Genomic DNA, 25,563 nt, shown 5'->3' on the forward strand with positions numbered 1-25,563 from the left:
TTAAAATACTAATATTAAGTATTCAAATAACCACATTTCTGACAACTAACAAGAAAAGATAATTACCGCGAAACATCTGGCAAAAATATTAAGGAGAATAATAAAAACACTTTGTTTCTGCGGTAAGAGAAAAAAAACAAAATCATGAATAGTGTGTAGAGTAAAGACAGACTTTTGATTTTGTCTTGTTTTGATTTATTCTTGTTGTAAATCTTTTTAACTAACAGTAGCCAACTAAATAAGGTACAAATATATAGTAATGAATTTTGAATATAAACCAAAATGTGATCCATCTATTCCGTAACAATGTTTTTCCTTGCATTCTGTTTATTACAGACATTACTTTTGATATTACACAAAAGAACTTAGAAATGTAATTCTAGGAACGCTTTAAAAGTCTGCAAAAGTTCTATTAGTTTTTAATTATCATACAAGAACTTTTTTGATGGGGTATTCTTCTTTATAAATTTCAGTCAATTTAAACAACAATTTTTTAAAAAAGACACCCAAACCTGATTGTTTTTGTCAATAGATTCCAGCATATCTTAGTTAACATAAAAGCATTTCAATGCAAAAAGTGTGCCACAAATCTTCTTTTTTTTCAAAATTAGTATTTTGCCTGATTTTTAAAATGGGAAAATATATATTTTGCCATAAATTTAACATCATCAAAGAGTTTTAAAACATTAAATATGATGCTACTACTATATCCGGAGACCCTTTAAACTGTGTGCAGTGTATATCCAGATCTTGCAAAGTAAATAAAACTTGTAAAATGATCCTCTGAAAGCACAGAACGCAACCAAGCAACAGAACAGCAGAATCGGTTTGACCGAGTCTATTCATGAAAGGTTATGAAATGTGCAACTCCTCTCACGACAACTAGCACCGGCTTAAGAGGGATTCTATTATAATAAAATTGAATGTTCTCCATTATCCCAAGGACAAGAAAGTATAACTACACTGAGACAATATAAGCATACATTTACGAAGATCCCTGTTACGGATCAAGTGGATTGAACAGTTGTACTAACATCAATTGTTGTAAATTTCTTTGATTAAACATAAACCCACAAAGTAACATAAATTTATGATAAATGCATAATCAGGACCCGCAATACTCTAAAAATAGCCAGACCAAACGTGCTGTGAGACGGAGTTTTGACACGGAAGGAATTATTATCTCGATAAACTGTTTTCAAACTTGAAAATTTATCTTCTCCATTTGGGAATAATTGTTTACTCCGAAATATAATGTGTCAATGCAAGGATGTCGAATATATCTTCAGTTATGATATCAAAAAATATCTATCTACACTGTCATATAAACATAATTTACGAAAAAAAGTGTCATGATAACAATAAAAAGAACATATCAGTAATTGCTAATGCCAATATGTATGTAGTAGAGTAGAGTATAAGGGCGCAATTATACTGCCTTTCTAAATAAGCTAGTTATATAACGACGTGGTAGTCTCCGCCTTAGATGCGAAAGGTATCAGGTTCGATTCACGGTCAGATCTGAAATATTTTCAGCTTGTTACACATACCTTCAAAAGCATGAAAGGAGTTCTTGGCAGGTCAGTAGCTGAATTCGCATTTGTTGCATCAGTTGCTATGCTGTCTCGAGTGCACAATGTCATCCACAGAGTTGCTGAAGCAGATATTACATTGAACATTACATGTCTACTTATTCATTATATCAGACACACTCATAATTCACTTAATATGTAACGAAAATCATTACACACAGTATGCGTACAGGTATTTGACAGATGTGATTACATGAATCTAGATTAACAAGCTTTGAATGTCAAAAGATATTCAAAAATATCGTTAAAACCGGTGGAAGAAGTTTCTTAGAACTCTAGAAAGCAGTTATTGAGAATACGCATGCACAATAATATGCGCATCTCTTCTTGGGAGTGAAGCTTCCTATAAAGATTTTTGCTGAACATCAGCTAGGGGTTGCTGAGGAATACTCCGGATAAGGATGACACTATAGTTTATCAATAATGAACAATCAAAACTCAGTGAAAAATCATCCGACCGGAACATGAAATTATATGCGCATTTCCTCTTGAGAGGGAACCTTGTATACTAATATTGAACAATCAAAGGGCTATCACTCAGTATTAACTCATCGTACGGGAACATGTAGATAATATGCAAATCTCCTCTTGAGAGTGAAGCTTTCTATGAATTTTCACTTATATCAAGCCAAACGTTGCTGAAAATACTCCGGACAAGGATGACACCATAATTTATAAATATTAAAAAATCAAAAGGCTGTATGTCACTGAAAATCATCCTATCAGATCATAGAGATAATTTGCGCATCTCTACTTGAGAGTAAATCTTTCAATGAAGTTTGGCTTAATTCCAGCCAAAGATTGCTGAGAAAGAGATACTCTGGACAATGACGGCAGTACTCTATACTAATATTAAATAATCAAAGGGCAACACTTCGGTAAAAAATCCCCCAACCGAAACACGAAGATCATATGCGTGTCTCCTCTTGAGAATGAAGCCTCCATGAAATTTCGCTGATTCTAGCCAGTGTCTACTGAGGAATACCCCGGACAAAAAGGTGCTATTGCCTACCAATGATGAATAATTAAAGGCAATAACTCCGTGAAAAATCATTTCACCAGAATATGAAGAAAATATGTGCTTCTCCTCTTGGGACAAAAGCTTTCTACGAAGTTTCGCTCTATTTTAATGAATGGTTGCTGAGAAATACTCCGTCCGGAAAAGAATTGCTTGATGCTTAACGGACGAAGCGTGACATATATGCTTCCCCTTTCGTTTAGCGTTACAACTTCGATTTCCTGACATAATACATAATTACCAGTTGATAAAAATCTACCACATATTTACCTCCAGCTAAAGGCTAAATAATTTACAATACATTTGATAAAATTTGTGAAAAGTTTGGATGCATATAACACACCCAGGGCTCGGTTTTACTGGGTCTGTTTATGAGAGGTATTGAAATATGCAACAACTTTTATGCCCCCTAGCACCTTAGTCGAGGTATATTATCGCTTATAAATATTTTCTTAAATGTAACGAGCCTACCTAATATCATAATGCCATGAATGAGTAGTACAAAACGCATAACATTGTTCGATTGTTCTCAAAGCAATGTGGTACCTGAGTTATTTGCATTTTCTATACCAAAGTCTGGCACTTGCCCTCCACTTGTCCAATATTCGATCTGTCCTAAGTTAACCGTCATGTTGTTACTTGAAAATCCTAAATGAAATAAATATCAAACTGTACTATAAAATGTTATCATATTGGTGAATATAAATGGGCATAAGCAGTAGCACTGAAGCAGTTGTTACATCGCATCAAGATCAGATCAGCCACATTATAATTCATTAGCACCTTACTCCAAGTATCTTTCTTATATTAAAACTGCAATAAAATATTCAGTAATCTCATAGTTCACTTTTAAGTCACCCTTTTATCTAACCAGACGTCTCGTATTTATTAATCATAAGTTGTATACCTGCTGGACAACCTGTGGCATCTCCATAAATACTGTAATTCCCATCAGGCCACGCGCCAATATCAACTGTCTCATTTCGTCCTCGTTTGTGACAGAAATACAGTCGGAATAAGTATTTTCTGAACGATCCAAGCAAATTTGTTCCAAATTCAGACCATATGTCTTCGGTTATTTCAACGGCTTCAATTGATGATATTTCACTGGCATTTTCCGAATCAGAGGCACTGTGCCCCATAACGTAGACATTGTGGGATGTTGTCCATGTGATTGATATATATCCTTCTCTCCATCCTTTGTTTGAGGACTCTGGACATCCAGAGACAGGCATTGGTATGGAATATAGACCTGGAGGCCAGTCGCTTACTTCTGATTCTGTAATATAAATTCAGTCCAGCCAACAACACTGCAAATACATAACTACATTCGAAGCTCTTGTTAGATTTATTCATTTAATATCTTTTTAGATAGATAAACTATTTTCTGTAATGCATACTTGCTGCAAGATTAATCTGTTTATGTTATTTTGAGTAAAACCATTTGAAACTTCAAAACAGTTTGGTCAAAAACTATATGTGCAAATTGTTCATTTTTTCAAATGTAATATTTTGGTCTAGCAGACTTTTAAAGGTAGTCAACAATTTACACAGTTGAATGAACGTTAGAAATAACTGAAGTGTCATGTAAAAAGTTAGCTTAGTAATAAAGATCTTAAATCCAATTTACAAGATTTATACGATCTATTTATCGCGAACTGCAAAATATATATATGTCAAAATTGTCTTTGTTCGCGCTCTTGTAACTCCAATAATTGTGTATGGTTTAGACGTTTGTGGAGTATTTGATTACACGGAATCTACAAATATTCCAGGTATTCATCGGTCATATGTATAAAGCGTGATATACTGGTTAAACATCGTGAAAACTCCAGAGTTACTAGTACATAAAATATGTATAGTATGTACTGTCAAATTACAATACTAAATCTACGTATGCATCAACTGTTAAAATAATAAGAATATAGTTATTTATGGAATGTATTCAACTATAATTTGAACGACATGCCAATGTTAGCATAAAGATTGCATAATCAGTATATACAAGGTGTATTGTATTACTATAGAAAAATCGAAACGGTGATCAAATGTGAAAAGTATTAAGAATTTGTAAGTACTGTACTATATGGGAAAGAAATTCTCGATTTATTCCTTGTACACATTATCTATTAAATGGAAGACTTGCTGGTTTGGAAAGAAATTTACGAATTTTAAAATTTTGTTCACAAAATGTGGACTCTGAATATTATTTCCTGTTATGTTGTCCTCTTTATAGAAACCTTCATGAAAAATATTTTACTAACTATTCGTTTTCGTGAGTAAATAGATTTAATAGAATTTTATCACGGAATAATAACAAAATGATTAAAAAACAAAACAGTCTTATATGTCCACTCTGCTATGCAGTTAGAAAGGTTAAAAACGTCATCATATTTCTTAATAATACAATTTTGTAATTGTTATGTCCAAGAAATTCGTGATACAATTGTGCACTTCCTTTGAAAAGTATGAAACTTGGCATGATTGTAGATGGATGTATTGTTCTTCATTTTTGACTGGGAAGCAGGTTGTAGATATTCAAAATGGTCCCCAAAATTCAAAATGACGGCCATTATTAACATCTTTGTAAAAAATGCTCTAGCATTGTATACAAGGCGAGAAAATTTAAAAAAAAATGTAGCAGAAAGTAATATTTAGCTACAGATAAGCTCTATATGCAAACAGAAAAAAATCTAATATGGCAGCCTAATCCAAGATGGTCGCCATAAAATCATTTTTTTCCATGAACATCGCTCTTCAACTGGACGAATTGTGCGAAAATTATGAAAAGTTGCATGGTACATGTACATATAGATTAAAGATTTGATATTCGTATAATACGCTCCTCAAACAATTGTAAAAACTGACATTGAACCTTTTGGATAAATAAATTTAAAATGGCCAATTAAATTCAAGATGGCCGCCATAAAATAATTTTTCCATGAAAATCCTGCGTCAGTTGGGCATATTGTGTGAATATTGTGAAACGTTGCATGATGGTAAATGGATTTGTAAAATATGCTCATAAAATATGACATTGGGTAAATAAATCCATGAATATGACCAATGAAATCCAAGATGGCCGCAAGAAAAGAAGGAATGGATTTATCTACAGCATCTCATAGTAATTGCCATTGGATAAATTATCCATATACAGTCCTGATTGCTTATGTTGGTATATGTTGTTCTTCTGTCATTAACTGATCCTAGATTTAACCTGCCCTATTAGTTTGAACTTGTTTCATTCCAGCAATTAATGAAACATTCACAAAATATTAATTGAGGAAACGGACAAATAACTATGCTTAGTACCCCTCTCTTTGTATGTCGCAGTAAGGCTACTAATGTAGACAAATCTGCTGTACTTTATGTGTTCATAATGGCTGTATTGACACAATAATTCTCTTGCACATGTTCTGTCACACGAAAGGACAACAAACCACTCATATAATTGCAATATTACATTACTCTGGGAAATCGCAGATGCCACACATAATCCCCGATGTTGATTGCAAACAGAGGCTGTCCGTATGCCGTAACTGGAGTGTAGTGGAGACTGTGGCGGGGGCAGTAGCCTTGATAATGCACACTGAGTGGTACAACTCCTCTGTAAAATCTGCATTATTGTGATTCAGGTTTGCAGGACATATTGCAGTGGATGTTTGGCAGTTTCTGGGCATATAAGACAAAGCTTTATTTTAATACTTACATCTCACATGCTTATTCATTAGTAGAAGCCAAGCATTATACAGATGTTAATTTTTCCTATTGTAAATGTCATACTGCAAGATTATATGCCGTAGTAATAAAATCTAGAAGATCTTTTGGACGCATAAAATAACACCAAGCCAAGTAATAGCAGACTCGGTTAGACTGAGTCTGTTCATGAGAGGTTATGGATTGTGCAACTCCCCTCACGCCACCTAGTATTGGCTTTAGCAGAATTCTACAGATATTGAATGGATTCCATGATCCTAAAGAACCATAAAATATAACAACACTGAATTCACGACCAAAAACTGGCCATATTATTAATATTGTTTTATGCTGGACGAACATGTAAACAGTTCTAGGCTATGGTATAGAAATTTCAGTAATATAACAATACATGGCAGCAGGTGGATAAATTGTTTACAAACTAATGGGTTTGAAGTAACACAAATTAAGGATTGCTTATATACAGAACAATAAATCGACAACAGTCATACATTTACAAACTGTATTTTATTTTGCAAATTAATTATCAATTTGGATATTAACATGTGTACTTTACAACTTTTATATACCTTCTATACACATCTGGACTGGAAATTGTATTTTTGTACTGTTATTGTTAGTACATTATCTCAACTATACATCTGTGTCTGTGTTGCAAAGATCTATTTTACTTTTCGTCTCAGTGCTTTGAAAACAAACTAATATAAATATAAAAACTAGTAAGTATAAAATCCAATGAGATTGATGATATCAATTAATAATAAACAACTCTAATCTATACAACGTTTCGGCTTTATTCGCCTTTATCAAGTATAAATGTTCTGAGATGATCACATCACATTTCGACCATGTTCATTGCTTTCTCAATAATAATTATAATAATAATACAGATTATAAGATTCTTTCACTAGTTGTAGGTGCAGAGGGAAACGGTTTAGGCGGTAACGAGGCTCCAGCCGAGTGACCGCGTAAACAGTTACCCGAGAGCCGGATATTCCCATCTGCACCTACAGCCAATGATAGAATCTTTTTCTTGCATACCATATTCAACAAAGAAAAGTAAAAAGTAAATTAAAAAAAAAATGATTTTCTTATAGCACTTTTTTCTTACAGTAGTGTATTAACAAAGCACGGGAACTTCACGTCCGTAAACAGGAAGTACGTCACGTTACAGAGACGAAAACAACGTAAGAGTTCAGGTTTTGTTTTATCATCCTTAAAATAACGTTTTTTGAATCGAGAAATATGTTATAAGGAATAAAGAGGATCTATCAAGGTATTTATTTTTTATCCCGTTTTACGAAAAACATTATTATTACTACACACATGTTCTGTACATGTGTAGTTCGTTATACGTCATTTACAGCACGAGAGTCATCTTACACGCCGGGGTGTAAGATGGAGTTTTCCAGCACCGGTAAAATCACCAGAAATCCCCGTCTGGTATGCAAGAAATGACGTTACGATACCATAGCGTAAAACAAACTATAACGCGCCAAATAAACGTTGATTAATTAATGTAAAAACTGTTAATTTCCCTTTTACTTTATGCACTGTACACTAACATATGCATTACTGACCGTACATGTACCTGCTATATACCTATCTGAACACAATTCTTTGTAAACATAATAAGCAATTACTCATATTGACAAAACATTTATTAATGTTGTAAGGACCTACCCCACTTTGTGGTAGTTGCACATCCTTATTAATCAGGATACCGGTTTACTTAGTAATATAACTGGCATTTGCATAACAACATCTCTCTTGATAAAGCATGCAGATACAAGTGTATGTCGCGATTAACTCCAGATGCGTTGAAATAGATACCTGGTGCAACCTCTTTGGGTGCGTCGATATTGGACAATCACTGTAGGTGCGTCATTATAGATCATATACCTTGGGCGAACCTTGACGGTCTCTTATTAGTCTAGGATGCAGTTGTTTCTCCGGGACCGTCGCTCCCTATATATAATGCGTATACACACACAGCCATGTGCATGACTGGCATAGATATGCATTGTACCAAATAGTTGTAATTTACTTCGCGTGAGGGTTAATGGGTACTGGACCACTAATTGTTATATGATGACCTCTTTGCAGTGTGTCTTTGCATCATATAACTTAGATACACACATGATCATTTGTGGTATAATGACCAGTGTATATACAAGTACTTTCTCAACTCTCCCAGCCGCTCACTTTGAAAAGCGCAAAGAACATCTGTGTAAATCTTCAAACGACTTTAATAATTGACATGTGTCAGTTACATGTATATTATGCATGGTGTGCAAGCTCATCATATCAGTCAGTTTACAGTGCAATTCATATCATCAAAACAGTAACAGAGCGAGTGCATCTAGTGAACTATCAAATTTTATACATAACATCTAGTATAAAAGTGTACATAACATCTAGTATAAAAGTGTACAACGACGGACCGAGCCTATGCAATGGGTTCTTCTTCTCAAGTTATGGAACGGTTACATGGAAATTCTTTGAATGGCAATATGGTAAACAGAATACTTTTCGTAAAGATGAATATGTATACGAAGTCCAATGCACCTCCTAGGTTTCGCCATTACGTGGTAATTTAGACAAGGCAAAACCACAAGGTTCAGTTTTCTCTTCTATGCTGTTGTGTACTTGCTATACATAATAAACACAATGTTCTCCAACAGTAATTATGATAGTAAGCTAGTACTCGTTATACCTTGAACTGAAAGATAGTTATGTGCCAAAGTAGGTAAGATTTAACAGCTGTTTAAGCCTTGTTGTTGTTATTCTCAAGTTTTACAGTTGAGAAGAAGATACCCGAATGAAAGACGGGACCTGTATATATAACCTTCTAGACTATACCACGTGACTAAATTATCCAATCATAAGACGGGCTTTCAACAGGGTAATGTTATCCGTCCAAGAGAGAAATACTGCATTGTGCTGCTAAAATTACATATAAATATAGACTCTGACATTTTACAGCGGGCTTTTATGAAAAGCCTGAACATATTTAACAAATCAAGTTAAAAATCATGCAAATGATAAAAAGCTCGAGCTAAACCTTAATAGCGTACTAAAATAGCAGACGAAATTTACTACGCCGAACATAATATAGTCCTTGTATGTAAAACAATGAATACATCAAATAACAAATGCTTTAAACGGGCTTATGATTATTTTTACATAAATATGAATTCCTGAAAGTTTTATGTTAAACAGAGACATATTCACAAAAAGCCGGTATACAAAACATAAAAATAGTTCCAAAGTTGATCCGCCGCCATTTTACAAACATTGAAATGGACGCTTGGCACACTTGTAGAAAATGTCTAACTGGCTCCGTAGTCTGGCACTTCATGGTTAAAATCATGTTGTCAGTCTGTTCTAGAATGATTTGAACATTAGCTCATTTTAGGAATATCGATTACACTATTTACTTTAAGAGTTATTCACCTTTAAAAGTACTCTCTTCAAAGGAGAATTTAGACTGAAATTGCATAGTTAGTTTTCACCGAGAATTCAGTTCTGGAATAGTTAATTTCGGCACAGTTAAAAGGCTTCCACTTACAACACACTAACATGACACGATTCACAGTGCATAGAAGTAAGTTTCTGCTTATAGATTTTATTTACGTGTATTTTAGAGTGGATTGTCACATGATTTCATGGCAGTGTTTATGTAATTTGTAAAAGGGGGTGGGGGGGGGGGCATTCCCTTACACTCTCCCCACCTTAAAAGTTCAAATACTCCTGAATTTGAAGATACTTAAAATGTCCTTTGAATTCTAATTTACATGTTGCGTTCTATAAATGTCGCTTTTCCTGATGATGATGACACATGGGGATCTCAATTGTAAATTAATGTCCTCATATTCTCAATGGCACGTGAGCACAGGTCATCACTAGGTCCCTATATCCACCAGGTTGAGCACTATGGCTTCTGTCGATAGCTGCAGAAAACATATCAACTATAGTCTCGTCTCCAATGATCGCCTTCCCCAATGCTATCCGCTTTAGTAAAGTATAATTTCCATGGCGGGCTCTCGACTCTGCCAGGGTATTATCAGACTCCTTTGATTTCGGTAAGGCCAAAAACTGGAAGGCGTCTAAGATGTAAGGCCTGTCCAAAGGCATGCTCCATTTCATGGCAAGGGTGGTGGCGGTTGTTTCCCATATAAGAAGCCGAGTGTCCGCATTCATATCCTTCCAACCATATGGCGGCCAAAACTGTAAGGGTCCCTCTAGCGGCAACTTGACACTAGCACTATCCCAATCCCTCCTTCCAGGTGGAAACAACGGCATGCCACCTATCATAAGCATCATCCTAGCAGTGGAGGCCAGCGTTGTTGATACGGGAGTCTCGTCCACAGCTGCCTGGACGGGCTGTTTGATGGGCTGTTTCCTCTTCCGGAGTACGTTGGCATGGCTATCCATTGAAGAGACCACCTCAATAGAAGAAGACTTCGATGTTGAAGTGTCAGCTGGAGGAATAGCTGAAGGGGGAGTGGTAGTAACCTCAGGCAGGTCGGTTGTGGCTGGTGTCTGCTCTGTAGTGACGGTAGTGATGGAAGAAATGGAGTTTGGCTGGTACGGTGGGGTTGCAGTGACAGTGGTGACTGAAGAAATGGAGTTTGGCTGGTACGGTGGGGTTGCAGATGCCATCTGGTCCGGAAGTGGCGCCCAACGTGGGGCTGTAGTGATAGTGGTGGCTGAAGCAATGGAGTTCGGCTGGTATGAGGGGGTGGCAGAAACCCTCTGGTCTGGAAGTTGTGTCGGAACTGTAGAGGATGATGGAGAACCAGAAGGAGCTACATCCGGATTCTGCATTGTCATGCTGCCGGCCACCTGTGCTGGTACTGTGACAGTCGGGGATGGATTTCTATCAGATGATGAATCTAGCTTGTTGGGAGGATCGTCGTCTTCTGATTCGTCACCCGAAAGACTTATAACTGGCAGATTCTTTGGGGTTCTTAAAGGTGAAATAGGTGGAAGTGTGGGGAAGAATGGTGCTGGCGAAGCTGATCTGTGCCTCTTGTTTGGTGGCATGTCTACTTCCGGTTCCCATACGTTCTCTTCCGCTTTCATTACTTCCACTCCCTCCAGGCCTATAGCTCTGATTATACTGAGGGTAGATTCTGTCTTTGCTGAAGTTGTGGTCCATTTCTGTGGTACTATAGCGCCAGTGTCGCGAACAGCCCCTTTGATTCTCATCATCTTTTCCCGGATCCGTTCGTCCTGGTTGTAGAGGTGAAAGCGATGTGTAGTTACACCTGAGCCTCCCGTCACTACCAACACTGTAACGGTTGTGCCAACATCAACGTAGATTGGTGTCCAAACCTCAGGTCTTGATGGAGAATAAGGGACAGTGCTTCCAATGGTGTAGTCAATAGTCGACAGGGGGCCATGTCTGTCCCAGCCTCTCTGCCATTCCGAAGGCTTACGAAGAACAGACTTCTGCAAGAGCGTCTCCTTCAAGAACGTTGCTGGCTCTCCCTCAGACGGTCTACCCTTTAAACAAAGTCTGTATGCACGCGGTTCTACAGCCATGTAGAAACAGTCATCCTCCTCAGGAAACTTGCTTCCAAAGTGCTTCACCATCTTCCTGTGATCCTTATGGACATGGAGCCTCAAGTCAAGTGCCCTCCTGAACTGGCGTGTGGGTGGACACCAAGGACAGACTACATCCAGGAAACGATGGACCTTGCTCATGAAATGGCATTTCAGTTTCTCCCTTGTGTCATACGTCTTCGCACAAGACCAGCACGAGTGCGACATCCTGAAAATATAGTGTTGGAAGTCTTTTTGAATTTTCTGGGAATTCACATGATGCAATAGGTAAGGTTTATGACTGCATACGATAACCAAGAGCAATATCAATACGACTTCTTAAGGGACCAACAGATGGATGAGCACAACACACCATGCATGATATAGATTATTGACGGCAGTAAACAAGGATATTAAGGTTTCATATGTGTACGTACATGCGTCGGAGCGGTTGATAGTTACCTCATCTGCCCACCTATCCCAACTGTGAGGTAAGTTAACAGCTAAACTTGTGGCCATCAAGTTTCGGCTAACCATTGTTTATTCCAAATAAACATGAAAGTACCAGTAAGAAATAACAACCATTGTACATTCCCGACTTTATTCAACGAAATATGCTCCAAGCATAATAACAGGTGGGTTTAAACTTCAACGTCTAGCATGTATAAAACATATATAATATATACATATAACACAAATTTAGGTTTGCCTCAATAATCTCCATCTATGCAGGTCCAAGTGCCTTCCTTTGCAACATCCATCTTGGTAAGTAATTTCCACGATACGGTAGGAGCCGGTCAATATGCACTGCCTTCGATGGTTTCTTTGGCGACATGCTAATAAGGTAGGTAAGATCATCCAACTTCTTCTCTACCAAATATGGACCATTCCATCTGTTTGCTAGTTTGCTACAGACACCGGGTCTTCTCGTTGGATCATGTAACCAAACTGGTTGTAGCTCCGGTAGTTCTCGTACTTTTGCTTTTGTATCATAATATTTCTTCCTGTAAGTAGCCTGTTTTATCAAGTTTTTCCTTGCCACGTCATGAACGTCCACAAGTGTATCCTGTAAATTACTAACATAGGCTTCTCTATCATCTTCGTTTTCCTCTGTTTCGGGCCTCCCAATCACAGCCTGACTTGGTAACAATACATTGCGCCCGAGTACCATCATGTTTGGTGTGACTTTAATCGTTGAGTGTTCCGTGGCTCTGTACGCCATCATTACCTGGGGTAGGCAATAGTCCCAAGTTTTCTGATTTTTGTTGCAGTATACAGCCAACATGTTTGCTAAACTTCTATTAAATCTTTCAACGGTTCCGTTAGATTGCGGCCTAAAACTTGTTGTTCTGGTTTTATGAATCCTGAACAAGTTGCACATTTGCTTGAATAAACGTGACTCAAAATTTCTTCCTTGGTCAGTATGTACTTGCAAAGGAGCTCCAAACCGACAAATGAATCCGTCAACGAAGGCTCTAGCAACAGTAACTGCTTCTTGATTTGGGATTGCAAATGCTTCTGTCCACTTGGTAAATTCATCGCACACTACAAGCACATATTTATTGCCATTTTCTGATATTGTGAATGGTCCGAGAATGTCCATTGAGACTTTTTCCATTGGTCCTCCTGTCACTGATTTACCAAGGGGTGCCCTGTTTGCAGACCTGCTAGGCTTTCTGGCACAACAGCTGTCACAGCGTTGGCAGTACGTTTGAACGTCGGCTTTAATCCCTGGCCAGTAAAAGTCCTGATTTATCCTTTTCAATGTCGATTTCCATCCTAGATGTGCCGCTGTTGGAATGTCATGGTTCAAAGAGATAACCTCTGCTCTGTACTTCTTTGGGACGATCAGTTGATGGTGTTCCTTATCATCGACTTGCCACGTTCTATACAGCATGCCCGAGTATATGCAAAGTCTATCCCATTGTCCCCACAGTATCTTTGTATGTGGAGAAGCCATTGATATGTCTCCCCAAGCCGGTCTCTCCTTCCGGTCATCAATCATGGAAAATATGAGGCTTATGTCGTTGTCATTCAATTGTTAATTGTCTAATTGTCTCTGGTTCCCAACCATTCAGTAGCTCCGGGGACCTTTTAATATCAGTCCTTGACCTCGTGATCATTCTAACCACCATATTATCTTTATCACTATCTCTTGTGTCATACGTGCATTGCTCAAGGTCTTCGATTTCCTTTATTTCAGTAGGTTCATCTGCATATCGCTGACATACTTTGCATGGAATGCGCGACAGGGCATCAGCATTCGAGTGTCTTTTGCCTTTTCTGTGAACTATTGTTAAATCATACACACTGAGCTCTTGTATCCACCGTGCCATTTGACCTGTTGGCAACTTTAAGTTCTTCATCCAACTTACAGCTGAGTTATCTGTCCTAAGTAGAACCTTTTGACCGTAGAGGTAAGTATGGAACTTTTTGAGTGCTACTATTACGGCGAGCAATTCTTTTCTTGTGACACAGTAAGCTCTTTCATGTACGTTCAAGCTTTTGCTCATATAAGCAATGACTCTTTCTTTTTGATCATATTCCTGAGACAGTACTGCACCCGTGGCAAAATCACTTGAATCTGTATCCAGGATAAACTGCTGTCCCAGTGTAGGGTATGCAAGCACAGGTGCTGTCGTTAATGCAGTCTTTAATTTCTTGAATGCCTCTTCGGCTTCGACGGACCACTGGAACTTCGTTGCTTTCTCACACAACTTGTGAAGTGGCCGGGCAATTGTTGCAAAGTCAACTACAAAGCGTCTGTAGTACGAGCAGAGGCCAAGAAAACTTCTGACTTGCTTTTTGGTTGTTGGACGAGTCCAGTCCTTCACGACTTTGATCTTATCGGGGTCTGTTTCAACACCGTCTTCAGATACCACGTGACCTAAGAATTTCACAGTTTTTCTGAAGAATATGCACTTTGATGGCTTAAGCTTTAAATTTGCTTGTTTAAGTCTTTCAAATACATGTTCAAGTCTGTCAAGCCCTTGCTCAAACGTTAAAGCGGGTACTATAATATCGTCCATATAGACCAAGCACTCTTCCCAATGTAAGCCTCTCAAAACATCCTCCATTAGGCGTTCAAAGGTTGATGGCGAATTGGCTAATCCGAATGGCATGACGGTAAATTGGTAAAGACCAAGGCTAGTTGAGAAGGCAGTCTTCTCCTTGTCCTCTGGGCTAAGTCCTACTTGCCAAAAACCCGAATTAAGATCCATACAGCTATACCATTTAGAGCCGGATAAAGAGTCAAGACATTCTTCAACCCGTGGTATTGGGTAGGCATCCTTTTCAGTGACGTCATTCAACCGTCTATAGTCCACACAGAAGCGAGTTGAATTGTCCTTCTTGTTCACAAGGACTATCGGTGAGGACCAGCTACTTTTCGATCGTTCGATTACCCCTCTATCAAGCATCTTGTAAACCTCTTCTTTCTCTGTGTCCCTTTTACCAATTGGTTGTCGTCTTGGTGGTTGGCGTATCGGTTTTGCTTGCCCTGTGTTTATTTTATGCAAAACGGAATTGTTCCGTCCCAGATCTTCAGGGGATTGTGCAAATACGTCTTGATAATTTATCAACAACTCAGATAACTTTACAGCTTGCTCTTCAGTGAGATCAGTTACACTTCTTTCATACAAATCTTTAAGATGTTCAGGAACCTCAAGGTTCCTCCCTGAAGGACTTACGTTTGTAACTCTACTGGTATACGTTGCTGTTGGCTTTGCTTCATAGTACGATTCACAAATACCGATAGGCACATTTTGAGGTATCTTTACTTCTTTTTCACTTGTATTTACAAGGCAGATGCTAGGACTTTTACTGTGTGGCTGTATAACACCTTCAACAGCTATAGTGGATTTTCCAGATAAAAGTGATTTAGATGAACACATAAGAGCAAGGTCTGATAAAGTATCGGCATTTTCTATCTGAATAGGAGTCCTAATCAAAGACATTGGAGGTATTTGCACTTCACTAGTGGTGAGGACTCTACATCTTGTTTGGGCTTCACCACCAACCCAACAATTGATGGGAGTGCGATCAGTAAAAATGGTTGATTTATCGTAATCGATATTGGAAGCATGACGTAGCAAGAAATCCTGACCAAGTATGCCATCTGGGACGATATCACATACGATAGCATGAGTATCAAAGGAACTGTCACCCAACCTTAGTGTGGCACGTATTCTCCCGTATACCTCAATGCCATGCCCATTAGCACCTTGCATTGTATTACTTATGTGGTGTAATTCTGGTCTTTTGCTTGCTTCTATGGAGGAATAAATACGGTTTGATAGCAGAGTTGCCGATGAACCATTGTCAACCAACAGTTTTACGTTTTCTCCTAGTAAGATGCAATCAGTGTAGAGGCCATTATCCCATATTCCAGCATCCATCAGTTGCCCTATCCGGTTTGGCGTTTCAGGATATAAGTCAATCAACCCTTCCGGCCATATGTCATCCGCTAGCCATTGGCCGCTCAGGCTAGCGGTCTGGAGTTTTCCGACAGTTGATTTCTCTTGTCATTCCCCTCGCGTTTCTGTGGACAGTCCCTGGCATAGTGGTGCATGGACTTGCACACAAAACATCCTGTAAATCTCTTTCCTCGTCTATCATTTTCGGTTGTTACATTCTGATCTTGCCCTTGTCTAGCATTTAATCTGCTTTCCATACGATCAAGCCTTGTTAAGATGTCATGCATTTGTCTCTTCATATCTGCATCACATTCATTTGATTTCCCACTTGACTCTGCCGCAGTGTAACCTTTGACCATTCGTACTGTACTTCTCTTTTTGTCATCTGTGCCAAGTACCAGTTCGTATCTCTCGACAACATCTACTGCTTGCTGGATGGTTCTACATTCTCTGTCTAAACAACGACATTTCATCTCTGGACTAATAGTCTTGTAAAACTGGTGGAGAGCCAAAGATTCTCGGGCATTGTTGTCTAGATCCGGATAAGCTCTTTGTGCCATAATTCGAAGGTCATCACCGAAAGATGCCAGTGTTTCCCCGTCATGGCGCCTCCTGGATTCCAATCTTGCTATGTACTTAGTCTGTTGCTTCCTGCTTCCGAACCTGTCAGTTAAAAGCTTAACCAATGACCTAAAAATCTTACGTTCATACTCCTGTAGACCTAGGTAAAATATCCGTGCTGACCCTTGCAAACTTGATGCCAGTGTTAGCGCCTTTTCTTCATCCGACCATTTTCCTAAGTCCGCACAGTTTGTGAAATGGGAAAAATAGCTTTCCCAGTCACCAGTTCCATCAAACTTCTCTGGTTTTATAACAGGTACATTGGATCGATGAGGCCTGTCCTGTGCATTATTTACAAGGAAATCACCCTGATTTTGTTCAAAAGCAAAAGGTCTCCGTCTAGGTACATTTTCATTCCTGTGTATACCGGCTCTACCAGTTCCCCGTTCACCACTGAACCTTCGCTGTTGTCGTTCTTCATTATATCCATAATCACTGTCATCCGAATCCTGGTAAACTCTATGTTGGTTTCGCTTTATCTGTCGTGTGTGTTTCTCTCGTCTCCTACTGTGTCTTTGTATATTGAAATTTTGCTCCTCGTCGCTGCGTTCATTTGGCTCTCTTCTGTGTCTATCTTGCTGATAATCTATGGTCCTCCTATCTTGCCTTATAGGGCTTCTGGACCTAGGTGTGGAGTGTTGACCTCTGTTTATAGTCCCAACTCTCCTACGATTGTCATCATCTAACACATTGACATCACGTATATCGTCCTGTGGCACTTCTTCAGTCGCATTTCTAACGTTTTCTTCTGGTTCTGGATCAGCATGCTCTTCTGTTCCCGAGTCGGAGTCCGATGGCACGGTGTACTGTACATGGCCTTCCTCTCTTTCGTGATAGTTGTGTTGGAGTTCCGCATCGGGCAGTCCGTCTCCACGGTTCATATTGAACTGCACTTCTTGATCAGAATCGCCCATTCTGTGCAATACAGTTACAATAGTGATTTAAAAAAATGAATAACAACATATATATACATAAACAATCTGCTTTGCAGGTCCCTCCACGCAGACTGTGATTACCATTGCATAGGTCTTCTGTTGTCAATAAAATACTTGCAAACAATTTCTGAAAATAGTAAACGTTGTTAATGATATGAATTGGTTCTTGTATCATCCTCAACAGAGTTCTTTTCCCTCACAATAACAAGCATGGTTCGAATCCTGATGCCCTTAAAATAGGACATCCCACTTCTGACACCAAGTTGTAAGGACCTACCCCACTTTGTGGTAGTTGCACATCCTTATTAATCAGGATACCGGTTTACTTAGTAATATAACTGGCATTTGCATAACAACATCTCTCTTGATAAAGCATGCAGATACAAGTGTATGTCGCGATTAACTCCAGATGCGTTGAAATAGATACCTGGTGCAACCTCTTTGGGTGCGTCGATATTGGGCAATCACTGTAGGTGCGTCATTATAGATCATATACCTTGGGCGAACCTTGACGGTCTCTTATTAGTCTAGGATGCAGTTGTTTCTCCGGGACCGTCGCTCCCTATATATAATGCGTATACACACACAGCCATGTGCATGACTGGCATAGATATGCATTGTACCAAATAGTTGTAATTTACTTCGCGTGAGGGTTAATGGGTACTGGACCACTAATTGTTATATGATGACCTCTTTGCAGTGTGTCTTTGCATCATATAACTTAGATACACACATGATCATTTGTGGTATAATGACCAGTGTATATACAAGTACTTTCTCAACTCTCCCAGCCGCTCACTTTGAAAAGCGCAAAGAACATCTGTGTAAATCTTCAAACGACTTTAATAATTGACATGTGTCAGTTACATGTATATTATGCATGGTGTGCAAGCTCATCATATCAGTCAGTTTACAGTGCAATTCATATCATCAAAAACAGTAACAGAGCGAGTGCATCTAGTGAACTATCAAATTTATACATAACATCTAGTATAAAAGTCTACATAACATCTAGTATAAAAGTGTACAACGACGGACCGAGCCTATGCAATGGGTTCTTCTTCTCAAGTTATGGAACGGTTACATGGAAATTCTTTGAATGGCAATATGGTAAACAGAATACTTTTCGTAAAGATGAATATGTATACGAAGTCCAATGCACCTCCTAGGTTTCGCCATTACGTGGTAATTTAGACAAGGCATACCACAAGGTTCAGTTTTCTCTTCTATGCTGTTGTGTTACTTGCTATACATAATAAACACAATGTTCTCCAACAGTAATTATGATAGTAAGCTAGTACTCGTTATACCTTGAACTGAAAGATAGTTATGTGCCAAAGTAGGTAAGATTTAACAGCTGTTTAAGCCTTGTTGTTGTTATTCTCAAGTTTTTACAGTTGAGAAGAAGATACCCGAATGAAAGACGGGGACCTGTATATATAACCTTCTAGACTATACCACGTGACTAAATTATCCAATCATAAGACGGGCTTTCAACAGGGTAATGTTATCCGTCCAAGAGAGAAATACTGCATTGTGCTGCTAAAATTACATATAAATATAGACTCTGACATTTTACAGCGGGCTTTTATGAAAAGCCTGAACATATTTAACAAATCAAGTTAAAAATCATGCGAATGATAAAAAGCTCGAGCTAAACCTTAATAGCGTACTAAAATAGCAGACGAAATTTACTACGCCGAACATAATATAGTCCTTGTATGTAAAACAATGAATACATCAATATAACAAATGCTTTAAACGGGCTTATGATTATTTTTACATAAATATGAATTCCTGAAAGTTTTATGTTAAACAGAGACATATTCACAAAAAGCCGGTATACAAAACATAAAAATAGTTCCAAAGTTGATCCGCCGCCATTTTACAAACATTGAAATGGACGCTTGGCACACTTGTAGAAAATGTCTAACTGGCTCCGTAGTCTGGCACTTCATGGTTAAAATCATGTTGTCAGTCTGTTCTAGAATGATTTGAACATTAGCTCATCTTAGGAATATCGATTACACTATTTACTTTAAGAGTTATTCACCTTTAAAAGTACTCTCTTCAAAGGAGAATTTAGACTGAAATGGCATAGTTAGTTTTCACCGAGAATTCAGTTCTGGAATAGTTAATTTCGGCACAGTTAAAAGGCTTCCACTTACAACACACTAACATGACACGATTCACAGTGCATAGAAGTAAGTTTCTGCTTATAGATTTTATTTACGTGTATTTTAGAGTGGATTGTCACATGATTTCATGGCAGTGTTTATGTAATTTGTAAAAGGGGGTGGGGGGGGGGGGGGCATTCCCTTACAATGTAAACAAAACATAACATAAGATGACCTGCATCTTGTCAGTCAATGGTTGGTAGATAATAAGTTGTCACTTCATTTAGGTAAAACTGAGTCAATCTTATTTGGATCTAAACATAGAATAAGGTCAAATCCAACTCTTGATATTACATGTAATGGTACAACTATTGAACCAACTTCTACTGTCAAATATCTTAGTGCATCCCTTGATCAGACCCTATCTTTCGATTCAATGGCCCGCTCCATATTAAAAAAGGCTAACGCAAGGTTAAAATATCTATATCGGAAGAAACGTTATCTTACTCAACACACCAAGAAACTTCTTGTCATGGCCCTAATCCAATGTCATTTTGATTACGCCTGTTCTATATGGTACCATAGTCTGACTCAGTTACTTAAATCCAAGCTCCAAACCACACAGAATAAGTTAATGAGGTTTGTTCTGGACCTTGATGCTAGGTCGCACATTGGCCCAGAGCACTTTAAATCGCTCAACTGGTTACCAGTCAACAAACGTGTAGACCAGATTATCCTGTGTCATGTTTTTAAGATAAAAAATGGGTTAGCCCCGGACTACATGGGAGACAATTTTATCCCACAGGATACTGTTCATTCATATAGGACAAGGTTAAGTCACAAAGGTGCTTTTGCTGTTCCAAAGGTCAAAGGTTTTGGGTTAAAGTCCTTTTTCTTTTCTGGTATTTCCCTATGGAATAAGTTGCCTGCTAGTATAGCACAGACTGAGAAATTACCTGTTTTTAAAACGTTAGTAAAGAATTATTTCCTAGACAGTTTAGCATAATTACTTTAATGTGTTTTAATAACTATTTAATGTGTTTTAATAACTATTCTTATGGCCTTCGATGTATGTACATTTTAATTTAAGCTCGCATTTTACTTTTTGATATAGTTGTGCAATTTCCATCTAGTCACATAATTCTTTATTTGATATAGCTGTGTAATTTCCATCTAGTCACATACTTCAATTTCCATCTAGTCACATAATTCTGTAAACTCTGTTATGCCTCTCTATGTCATGCCGCCAACACAAAGGACCACAATGGAAATAAGAGTTTTCTCTTTTTTGTGTAATCCTTGGTGACGGTGTGCCTGTCATGGCTATTTTTAATTTCATGTATGCATTATGTTATTATGTTGTAATTACTATACATGTTGTTTTTAATTGTCCATGTATGTGCGCTCCTTACCGAAATAAATCTATCTATCTATCTATAAAATAAATTGGTAAAATAATATTTTGCTAATTTGAATGGTTTTGAAATCAATTTCTGAGCTTTGTCCTTTGGCATTTAAAAAATTAGGTACTGTTTTAACTTAAGGCTGCATTTAAACAAAGGGGGCAACTTTTTCATTTATAATATTTGCATGTAAACAAAAGAAACCAGTTTTTATATATAACTGTTTAGTGTCAAGGATTACAAGTAACATAGGATAAGAAAATGTGCGTTTTCAGACCGGACAATATATAAAACATGGCTTGTATTCATTAAAAGAGGCAATCATGTGTCAGTAGCGAATCTGTAGATTCATAGTGCCGGTCACCTTGGAATATAATGACCATAATGATTTTTGTCTTAATATGATTGTCTTGATTATATAAGGGTATATATTTTATATACGACAGTTAAAAGTAACATCCTTTTAAGTGAGGTAATTAATTATTTCGATATTTTCAAATAAAAGTTTATTTTTACTTCATGGATTTTGGCGGCCATATTGATTTTTCAATATAAATCGCAAAGTATTTGAAGCGTAATATATATTCCACTATTATTCCAATGCTTTTTTACAGGATGCACACACTTGTTTTTCCATGTTCTTAGTAAACTGTATTATGGCGGCCATCTTGGATTTTGGCGGCCATCTTGGATTTCCACAAACCGCTTCTCAGTCTTAATTAAATGAAGCATATAATATTATGTACTACCGTGCCAAGTTTCATGCTTTTCACAGAAGGTGCACAACTCGACCCTTTTTATGCGCGGATTTCTTGGACTGCCAATCTTTTTATATTTATTTGTAAATGTTTAAACGTTTCTGTATGATGTATAACGGTTGAACAAAATCATTGTTTGGAGTTTTCATGGGAAGGAACTACATCATGAGGGCGCAGTTGATAATAAGCATCTCAACAACAAACAATGCTTTTATTCAAATGAAAATTACTGTTTGAGATCTATTATTTCGATTCTAACACTATATCAATGGTACCTATCTACATCCTTGACGACAGTTTTGTGTGGTGTTCTTTTCCAACGCGCCGCTATGATGTTTAATATTTTTGTGTAATAATTGTGACGCACGAAATGTGATTTTGCATAATAACACACGATTTCGATTCGTTCTTCCTTCTTTCATAGGGCAAAATCGGTTTTTGTAACACGATGAAATATTATTATTTAAGTACAAAGTACATAGAGCTTACAAAGTATCTACAGTTCAGAAGAAGTCAATACACGTCATATTTTACCAACTCCAGCAAAAAGTTAATTAAGCAATAGTATTTATTGTTTATGATACGTAGTTGTTAAATAAGTAAAGCTAATAATATCAAACTGAACAGTTCTAATGAATGCATTTAGATGTGTCTTGATTGGGATGGTTACCTTTTTCTGGAGCAATGTCCTCGCATTGAACTTCACGCTCTGTCTGTTTACATTTTGCTTGTTTAAATTGTTGTTCTTCTACAATAAGTGCATCCGTTAAATCTGAAATATAAATTTTCAGACATATATATATATATATATATATATATATATATATATATATATATATATATATATATATCATACGGACAACTGCAAACCTGCCTGTCTCATGAGGACAAAAATATTGTCTATTTGCCCTGTACAGCCCACAGCGGGCAAAACAATTACTGTGTGACATATAACCATTTGTAACTATTAAAATCACATTGTATGAAAAAGTAAATTAATAGCCTCGTTAGCTTTCAGACTATTAGATATTAACGATTTATTTGCTAACATTTTCCCCAAAGACCATTATTTATAACTTCGGTATTTGACTGGTTGTAGGTAACGCTACTGCCAATTATTTATTTAAGAACCCGATCCTACCCGGTACTTTTTCATTTGATAAAATGTTTCGTAATGTTTTTAGTTCTGCTTGGATAAACAGACTGAGAGACTATTTTTCCTTTTATAAACTAATAAAATATCTAATCCAATATCTATTAATTACATTGCGATTATAATTAATCCGACATAAGGGTATGCGAAAAATGAAAAATTATACAACAACTCGCTATGTGGTTAAATTTTGAGATGGACTTGTGTATCTAATGTAGGTAGTGCCTACTTGAAGTTTGTATTTTTATTTCCGCGGCCTAAATCATTGTGTAAATAAAACCATTACCTGAGTTGTCCTTCTGAAAATAAACATTGAATTGAATATATAAATAACTTGTGGAGTTATGGTTGATGTCAAGCAGGATAAATTATCTACTGGATTCCCAGATTACATAAACAGTTTACTAAGGCTCGTTTAACCTCAACTTCTAGTTCATTTACTTTCCATGTCACACTGCAGAGAAAACACTGTGATAAAATGTATGAGAATTCTGGGACAAATCTGTTCTGGTCTGTTAAGAATAGCAAGGCCCACCACTCGCCTGATACTTTCTCAAAATGGAGTCAGTGAGTAACGGCTATGAATATAAGTCCTTTATCATTTAGGAGTGAGTGACATTCTTATATTAATGTAATTATGTTACCTCTTGTTTCATACTGTTTCTTAAAACTCGTTATCAATATCATTAATGTACATATATAGAGAATAATAGGCTACTGTCTTTTGATATCAATGTTATCAGGTCGAGGCTGATATGGGCTGGAAGGGGTGAGGGAACCGAACCCCTTCCGCCCATATCAGCCGAGACCTGATAACATTTGATATCAAAAGACAGTAGCCTGTTATTCTATTTATCATGAAACTCATACAAACTGCCTAGAAAAACATGTCTTCATCTCTTATTTCGTAAAAAATGTCTTCTGAAGCAAAAAATTAAATTTATATTTTACAGATTTGAAAATTCATCCGCCCCTGAAACTTCTGAACGAAACAATACGGCAGCCATATTGAATTCAGCTCCGACAATGTTTTTGACTTTCTGATATTCTTGTAAAAAAATAACAATGAAATAAACTCTTACCTGCGTAAAAATAAAAAATCATCCTCCTGAATAAACCAGAACATGCTTTATTTCCATAGATCTATCATGAAATATTTGACTCAGACAACTACATCATGTCCAAAGCGCTGAAAATTTCACTTCCAGTTCCAGACTTCATAGTTTTTTAAATCACTAAATTTGCACTGATCCAAGAATTATAATTAACTGATTCAAGAATAATAATTAACACAAATACTTTAGCTAATACTTGATAAAATGTGCATGCCATAAATAATGCATAAATCAAGAATAAGTATATCATACATTGTCAAGTGTATTGTAAACCTTTCCGAGAATCGATCCATGTAAACATTGTGATGTCATGATGAACGTTTCACAATGACGTCATTCAGTGCTATTGTCTGTGTGATAAAATTAGAGACAACCATATTCAAGGAACCTTGTTGAGATTACTGAATCTATTTAGAAAAAAAATTGTGCAACATCGAAACTGGACTCTGTAATAATATTCAATCTGGAATGATGTAAAAACTAGTCCGTCAATATGGGAGGGGTTTAATTTTGATATCAGGTCAATGACCTGATAACAAAATAAAATATCAGGCAAGTGATATCAGGCACTTTGCATAGTAGTTGCATGATAAAATAGATCTAATTATCATTTGTGTACTAGACTTCGTCACCTGAATGCTGATAATCCTATTAACACTGCAGGGGAGCCTTGTGTGTGGTGTCAACTTTTGTGTTCCTGAGAGTCGGATTCGCGATCCGGAATCTGAGACCCCTTTTTAACAAACATCTTGTATGATTGAACAAGCATTTCACTTCGTAAATTTTATCATCCCACTATAGGGTAGAGACCACCAATTGTTTTCCCATAGACTTACATTATAACATTATGGCGTGTACGGCCTTCCATACATCGAAACATGTATATCTAACTACATATTTTTCAAGAACTATCTTAGTTCTACCAAAATATCGGACGAAAAACATATGAATAGTGATACTTTATTGAAGTAATTTTCGTGTGAATGAGATGACCCCCTGTTTACATCGTTGGCATGGCGGGAGAAATTCGTTTGATAAAACTTTTTTTCAATACACATAAAATGTAGCAAATTTTGTCAAAATGTATAATAAAATACTGTAAATGCAGTGAAAAAATATCAATTTTGAAAAAATAATCACTTCCTGGGTTTGTTTACATGACTGACCAA

General features: G+C 37.2%; 1 protein-coding gene across 2 annotated transcripts in view; it reads right to left on the reverse strand.

Annotated features, from left to right (window-relative positions):
- The window catches only part of LOC123558066 (uncharacterized), a 77,391-nt gene extending 52,724 nt beyond the window's left edge, over positions 1-24,667 (reverse strand). For both annotated transcript variants that reach the window (XM_053542531.1, XM_053542530.1), the window contains exons 1-5: positions 24,362-24,667; positions 22,797-22,898; positions 3,518-3,889; positions 3,157-3,258; positions 1,551-1,654 (exon numbers count right to left, since the gene is read on the reverse strand). In XM_053542531.1, the coding sequence (XP_053398506.1) occupies positions 1,551-1,654; positions 3,157-3,258; positions 3,518-3,889; positions 22,797-22,898; positions 24,362-24,383 (702 nt within the window). In that variant the 5' untranslated portion in view covers positions 24,384-24,667. The remainder of the gene's footprint in view (positions 1-1,550; positions 1,655-3,156; positions 3,259-3,517; positions 3,890-22,796; positions 22,899-24,361) is intronic.
- Positions 24,668-25,563: the final 896 nt, after the last annotated feature.

Source organism: Mercenaria mercenaria, chromosome 5 (assembly GCF_021730395.1).
Source record: "Mercenaria mercenaria strain notata chromosome 5, MADL_Memer_1, whole genome shotgun sequence".
In the NCBI taxonomy this organism is placed as follows: domain Eukaryota; kingdom Metazoa; phylum Mollusca; class Bivalvia; order Venerida; family Veneridae; genus Mercenaria; species Mercenaria mercenaria.